Raw genomic sequence first — 7,369 nt, forward strand, 5'->3', positions numbered from 1 at the left:
TACTTTACAAGCTGATACAAAACATCCATTTATAACAAGGCCCCACACACACCTTTACATATATATATATACCTCGATGGACTGGCGGCCTGTCCAGGGTGTCCCCTGCCTTCGCCCTATGTCAGCTGGGATAGGCTCCAGCGCCCCCGCGACCCTAATGAGGATAAGCGGTATTGAAAATGGATGGATGGATGGATTAAGTATCTTTTCATGGTGTGAGTGCATAAATGGAGAAAATAGAAATACACATTTATATTCAGAAAGTGTTATTAAACCTGGAGAAAAGCACCACATAAAGTAGAATGGAAAAGTTTATATTTAACTTTTTTCAAATCAACCTTGATTACAAGTTATTTCCTTTGTCTCACACACACACACACACACACACACACACACACACGCGCGCGCACACACACACACACCGTAATGACGTCAGCTCTCGTCTTTTGAAGCGATCGCACGTCCACAAAAACAAAAGTGACCAGAAAAGCTTCTGAGTGGCTCGGCTGCAGATTCACGTCCATGAAATGTGAAGATCCTTTAATACGTGAACTCTCTTCTTTTTTTTGGTTCATTATTGCACGGATCAGTGTTCATGCAGCTCGTGTGAAACCCGTGTTTGAAGCTGTCTTTCAGCCTCTTCACACACACACACACACACACACACACACACACACACACACACACACACATACACGCACACACACACACACGGAGAGTCCGTAAGTGGAAAGGAATGAGGGGAGAAATGCATCTTGAACGGATGAGATGATGCTGCTAAACAGATTTATGGCCCGATATCGTGTTTCAAACCCCTGCAGAACACAGTTTAGTCCGCACACACACTCGTTATTTATGCGTTTTGTTTGTGTGATTTGTGTTCATGCAAATACACCATATCATAAATAATAACTTTTAAAAAAATGAAACATTCCGGCAGTGATCTTTCTTTTTTATTTATGTAAAACACCTTCAGGTTTTATTAAATTATTATCAAGATATTTTGAATTAATTTAATGTGTAAATTATCTGAAATACAATCCAAATCTGTAGTTTGTTTCTCTGCTGCTATATATATATATATATATATATATATATATATATATACACACACATTTAAATGGGAAAATAGAAAATAAAAGGCACTTATTTATGGAGGACTTGTGAAAAGTCAACAATTATCATCTGATTTATATTTTTTTATCAACACATACATGCAAACTGAACATTCAACACTTATTTTGAAAATCTTACTATTCGCAAAATGTGTCAAAATGAATTATTTTAAAGATTTCCCCAAAAATAATAAATGATAAATGGTAAAGAAAAACTGTTTGTGGCCTATTTATTTGTTTTAATAAAAAATCCCTCTTGGTATATTTTAATTTTTTTGTCTTATATTTCGTGTTTGATATGAACTGTTATTAAATTACAAAACCTGCAGTTATGTATTAGTGCGTGCAGACTTTAACTTCTGACCTAAACAAAAACCTGTTCACGGTTAAACATCCCATAACTCAAGCATTAAAATGAAATACAAGACTTTTTATGGAAAAGAGTTCAGTCTTTCAAAGTTTATTGACATGAGGAAAAACATCGGGATAATGTTTAAATACTCTACACAATAAAGTTATTAAAAACATGCACGTGGAAAATATAATATACTGTACATAAATATTACACGGGGGGAAAACAAATTGTTCCGAGTTTAAGATTAAGTTTGACCCCCCCCCCCCCCAAAGAAAAACCACAACTTGTGGACTAACTGAGACAAACCTGATAGTTTATAGTGCAAGAAGAAGACACCGAGTGGATATTAATGGAATGCTCGGCTCATGGCGGGCGCCGGTCTCTTCAGGATGGCCTCCACCGAGAAGGACAAGGACTCGCCGGACGCCATCTTGGTCCCCACCGGCTTGGACAGGAAGTCTTTGGCGTACCTGTCGGTGATTTTCACGGCCTGAATGTCCACGGCGGAGCCCTCCCTGAACTTGCGGGCGGCCTCCTCCAGGAGCTCTTTGCAGTACGGGGTCCTGAGCTCCAGCCCGCCGCCGCCGCCGCCGGTTTTCTCGTCCAGCGAGTGCCTGACGAGGGAGTGAAAGGAGTTGAGTTTCATGGACAGCTTGGCGCTGTCCTTGCTCAGCTTGTTCAGGACCTGGCCGGAGTTTTGGCAATGAGGGTTGCCGGGGAAGGATTGTCCGAAGCTCCTCTTGGGCGGAGAGAAGGCCGAGCGATCCCGCTGCCCCCCCTGGGCGACACCGGGACGTTTGGGGTCCGATGAGTCCGGCGCTAGAGCCGCCGCTCGGGATCCTCCCAGCTTGGCCGCCGCGGCGGCCTCCAGCTCCGGCGGCTGGCTCTCGCCGGGCGGCGCCTTGGGCTCCCACGCCGCGCCCGGCTTCATGTTCTGCACCGCCGTGGCGTTGAACAGGCACTGCTGGTAGAGCAGGGCGTCGCCCAGGTTGGCGGCACCGCGGGGCCACATCACAAAGCCGCCGCCGCCTCCACCGCCGCCGCAGCCACGTGACGGCTGCAGCGGGTAGTGGCGGTAGGTGGTGGCCACGCTGACGTTGGAGGAGATGAGCTCGACGTTGGCCGAGCCGGCCGGGTACTGCATGGACAGATCCAGGCAGTTGGGGCCGAGGTAGCCGCACAGCTCCTTGGGCTGCGGCTCGGCCGGAGCCGCCGGCGAGTAGGACGTCTTGTAGTTGTACTCGGCGGCGGCGGCGGCGTGGTGAGCCATGCCGTTGGGGAAGATGAGCGAGGTCGCCTGGCTGTTCTCCAGCAGCTCTCGTTCCTTGTACTCCCGCTCCAGCATGATGGTTTCCAGCTCCTTGTCGGCGAAGGCCCTCCTCTTCCTCATGCGGTCGCTCAGCGGCGGGGGGAGGGCCGCCAGGAACGAGTCGCTCTGCACCGGGCGGTACCCTGTCACCAAAAGAAGCCCAGTTTTAACGCGTTTTTCTGGATGCAAACGTGCAAAAAAAACACAAAGTAGAATTCTCTCTCTATAAATCACGCTCGACGGTGAAAAAAAAAAAGTATTTCCGTGCCGCGAACATGCCGGAGACGATTATCGGTGAGCTCATCGCTATGCCGAGAGAGAGAGAGAGAGAGAGAGAGGGAGCAGCTACAGGAAGAACCGAGAGTTCAACGGAGACACCGGAGGAGCCCAGAGAAACGTATAGAAACCAAAACAACTACAAAAAGACATGAAGCGTGTTTCTATTCGTCAGATCTGAGGCCTCGTTTACCTTCCAGGATGCTTTTGGCGAGCATGGTGGACGGTCGAATGTGCCGCTGATATATCGTCCTCCTCTCCACCGGGATCGTTTTCCCGGATATTCCTTTCTTGTCCTGAAGAGGCCGAGAAAAACCAAAAGAAAGGCTTTAAAATTTTTTTTTTACAAATATGCTGTCGGGATGTTTTTTCTTAAAAGATTCCTCGATTTTTTTTACCAGCTCGAGTCCACTTTAATATTATTAAAAATAATAATAATACAACTGTCTGTAAAGTAGGTTGAACACGAGAAATATAAGAAAAAAAAAATCGGTTGCATCACTTCAAACTGTAATATGTTCACAAGTCTGTGTGATAAAAGTTACACGTCAAGCTTTCTCACACACACACACACACACACACACACTCAAAAATAAATTCCATATGGTATCATCTTTAAAATACCACAGCTGACGTGGTTCATTATTTTGACCTCAGACATTCTCAAATATTTGAATGTCACCACAGTCAAAACACACACACACACACACACACACACACACACACTCACACACACACACACACACACACACATTAGAGCTCAAAGGAGATCAACGAGGCCGATTATTTGTGTTTCTTTTAGAAGTAATTATGGAATTGTTCAATTTTGGGGGGAAAGAGTGAGACATTCTCTAATTAAGCCGAGTAAATAAAAAGTTTTGCTTTTTTTAAATATAAAATAGTGATTGTTTGTTGGAGAAAACATTTAAAAACTTTCCATTACATTCACATTCAGTCAGTCAAACAAAGAGATATCGTACAGCGCACATTAAACGTCCTTTAAATCCGTCAGTAAACCTGAACCATGCTTTGGGTGGATAAAACAAACGGGATTTTATAAGTGGGCTATATTCGTGTTGCACTGCAGCTCAAATACATCAAATAAAAAGAGCAATCGAAAGACCGGTTTGAGTGGAATATGAAGACTAACTGGTCAATTAAATTTAGTCACATTTTTAATAAGTCATCGTAATAATCAGAGCAACGGTGCTGTTGGAAATTCCATAATTAAAACGTAAAATAACAGATAATAGACTAATAAATGTGTAATCCACAACTAACGCTAATAAATACATATGATGATGACGACGATGTGTGTTCTCCAACTGATTCACTGTGGTTTTAAACCACAGAGTTTAAAGTGGCTGAGCCAATGGATTTACAATGTAAATAAAGCAGTGGTGGAAAGGAAAATATATATATTATAATAATAATAATAAGATGCTCCCGGCTTACAAGAAGCAAGATCGACATCTCCTGGAAATCCCAGAGAAAGTCCGAGGGAATAAACTAAAGTGGTATTGTTAATATCTAGAATAGCCAGTCGGCTGCAGAAATAAAGATAAATGTTTATCTCCCTTTGCTCACTGTTGCTGAATAAAAGCACTTGAACGCATCACACACGCACACACACACACACACACACACACACACACACACTGCGGGCCTTTTACCTCCGTGGCCTGCTGCCTCCTCAGGGCCACCTGCGCCGCCATGACCCGCTGCCGCTCCACCACCAGCAGGCAGTTGGCGCACTGGCAGTCCCTCCAGCGGCAGAAGCGCTTGTGGCCCTTCAGGCACGAGACCACGCCGTGGTTCCGGCAGCGCGCGCACTTCGGCGTCCGGCTCAGCTTCCGGTGTTCGCCGGGGCCCGGCGGACACGCGCCTCCGCCGCCGCCGCCGGGTCCCGGCTTGTAGTCGGCCTTGACGCCGTCTCCCTCGTCCTCGGAGCCGGCGGCGGCGGCCTGGTCGTCGCCCTCCGCCTCCAGGCTCTCCACGTCGATTTCAAACTCGCACCCGGCGCTTTCTGACATGTCTGCGCGGGTCCTCCTCCGGCTGTCCCAACACACGTTATTACATTATTATTATTATTATTATTATTATTATTATTATTAAGAGTTAATAGAAGAGTAATAAAATAGCATAATCACTCAACACACTCGAAACCATGCGGAAACTACAATGTGTATCCTATAATAGCCTATAATATTAATTATACACTTCCATAAATTCCTAATAAGCTTCTTTTTTCTTTTTTTTTGTTCTAATCGTGGTTTAAATTAATTAATTTTCAGGCTTATTTTTGTTATTTTTCTCTTTTTTTTTACACAAAAGTGAAAGATCAATGCACAAGGCTGTTGAAAAAAAGAAGAAGAAAATATAGTGGCCAACAGTTTATATGTATTAGTCTGCAAAAAACATGGGTGTAATAAATACAAATAGAATATATATATGTATATATATATATAATATCTCGAAAGTGCACAGCAGAAATATTCCCTCCTGTTAATAGATATGTAAACGATCGACATTATTGCTTTTAACTTGTATATAATTGTGTAGACCCCAAATGTCAGGAAAAAAACCAACAAATATAGTTTATGAACATCTATATCGTAAGCCTAAAAATAAACAACACGTCAAGAGACCATGATTCTGATTCGTCACACGTCTTGCATTTAATTTGCATTTTCATGCATTTAATTGGTTATTTCGTGCATGTATTCTGTAATAAACATAGTCTCCATAACGCGATGGCTTCTGATCTATATGCACCCTGTAAATCAACATTAAAACACACGAAGGAGAGGAGTTGACTTTACCTCCAGAGGTTCAGCGGTCCTGTCCAGGTAGTTTTTTTTTTTTTTTTTTTTAACAGCCGTCGTTAAGCAGCTGAAATCACACGCACAGTTTAAGCACCGACTCCAGAGCAGCGTTGTAATGAACTGCTAATTGAAGCGGGTGAGCGGGCGCCGCTCTCCGAACAGATCCGACTTTCTCTCTGAGGAAGAAACTCCGGAGCGTCGCTCCTTTGAGCCGCGTCCGTCCGGCCCTCCGATTGGCTGCCGGCGACACGCGCGCCTCGACCAATGGGAATCGCTCAGCAAGGTATTCGAGTCTTTTTTTTTTTTTTTTGCCGACTGCGCATGCTCAATAGAATCTTTGTCTTTTTTTGATGGATTAATATGATGGACGTGTAGAGTTTTTTCTATTTTCTTGTTATTGATTAGCATGTAAGCATTTATCAAAGAAAAAAACAGACAATATATACAACGATTGATTAATAATGATGAGTAATATATCGGAGACACCTACTAATAAAAATAATTTCACTAATTTAATTTATATTGTAGGCTAAAGACATAATAAAATGTTCAGCTGGGCTAAATAAGGCCACAAATAAAATAATAATAAAATGCTTCTCATTTTTCAACATATTTATGTGTATTAATTTGACCGTCCCACTGTAATTAATAACATAACAACAACAACAAAAATGTAATGCATTTTCTTTTTTTTTTTTAATAAAAAAAAATAGCAAGGCTACTGTGAATAAAATAATATCCCACGGTGTGTATGGTGCATAAAGGGGCGTGGCCGAGTGTGTACACTGTGGACAGATTGAAGCGAGCTGCCACCGAGCAGACAGACAGCTGACGGATCTGCAGGTTGTTACAGTCGGTCCTGCTGCCGGTAGATTGCAATGTTGTCACAACAATCACACAAAAATAACACCTGCGTCAGCGGACACACACAACCCCCCCCCCCCCCCCCTAGAAGACACAGCGTCGGATTTAACTATAAGATGCATTTAAAAATGTCATGCCATGTTTAAAAACACGAAATCCTGTTTTACCCACATACACCTAATAATAATAATAATAATAATAATAATAATAAAAGCACAAGAAAACACTTTCTTTTAAACCTTTGTTTTTTAAATTAACGGAATTATTTATTCTCTCGAGTTGATTCAGCATGCAGTATCCTATGTATCATAATAATAATAACAACATAAATAAATAAATAAAAGTCCATTGGTTGTGGTGCAGTAGCCTACATGTGACCTCTGGAACTATGTGTGTGTCTCTTTGTTTGATTCCTACACAAAAAGAGAGAGTTAGCAGCATTGACTCCGCGTTAACTGACACACGAACACACACACACACGCACACACACACGCACACACACACACACACACACACACACACACACACACACACACACACACACACACAGGGACATCGTGTTGACTTTTACCCCTTTTGTCCCTTCAGCTTCTTGTGATGTCAAAGCCACGTTAAAAGGAGGAGG

The 7,369-nt window shown here is 43.1% G+C and overlaps 1 protein-coding gene across 1 annotated transcript; it reads right to left on the reverse strand.

Moving 5' to 3' along the window:
• Positions 1 to 1,593: 1,593 nt before the first annotated feature.
• On the reverse strand, positions 1,594 to 5,987 carry dmrt2a (doublesex and mab-3 related transcription factor 2a). The gene is made up of 4 exons (XM_034541812.1): positions 5,878 to 5,987; positions 4,729 to 5,110; positions 3,249 to 3,351; positions 1,594 to 2,922 (listed from the first exon to the last, which is right to left on the reverse strand). Exons 2-4 carry the CDS (start codon positions 5,086 to 5,088, stop codon positions 1,817 to 1,819), a joined length of 1,569 nt encoding a protein of 522 aa, XP_034397703.1. The 5' UTR covers positions 5,089 to 5,110; positions 5,878 to 5,987; the 3' UTR covers positions 1,594 to 1,816.
• Between the last annotated feature and the right edge of the window lie 1,382 nt (positions 5,988 to 7,369).

The sequence above is a fragment of the Cyclopterus lumpus genome, chromosome 9 (assembly GCF_009769545.1).
Source record: "Cyclopterus lumpus isolate fCycLum1 chromosome 9, fCycLum1.pri, whole genome shotgun sequence".
In the NCBI taxonomy this organism is placed as follows: Eukaryota; Metazoa; Chordata; class Actinopteri; order Perciformes; family Cyclopteridae; genus Cyclopterus; species Cyclopterus lumpus.

Excerpts from the sequence above, each read along its gene's own strand:
- dmrt2a (XM_034541812.1), bottom strand. The coding sequence starts at position 5,088 with ATGTCAGAAAGCGCCGGGTGCGAGTTTGAAATCGACGTGGAGAGCCTG. Across the intron at positions 3,352-4,728 it reads GGAGGCAGCAGGCCACGGAG|GACAAGAAAGGAATATCCGG; the intron begins GTAAAAGGCCCG and ends CGGCCTCTTCAG. Across the intron at positions 2,923-3,248 it reads CGCCAAAAGCATCCTGGAAG|GGTACCGCCCGGTGCAGAGC; the intron begins GTAAACGAGGCC and ends TTTTGGTGACAG.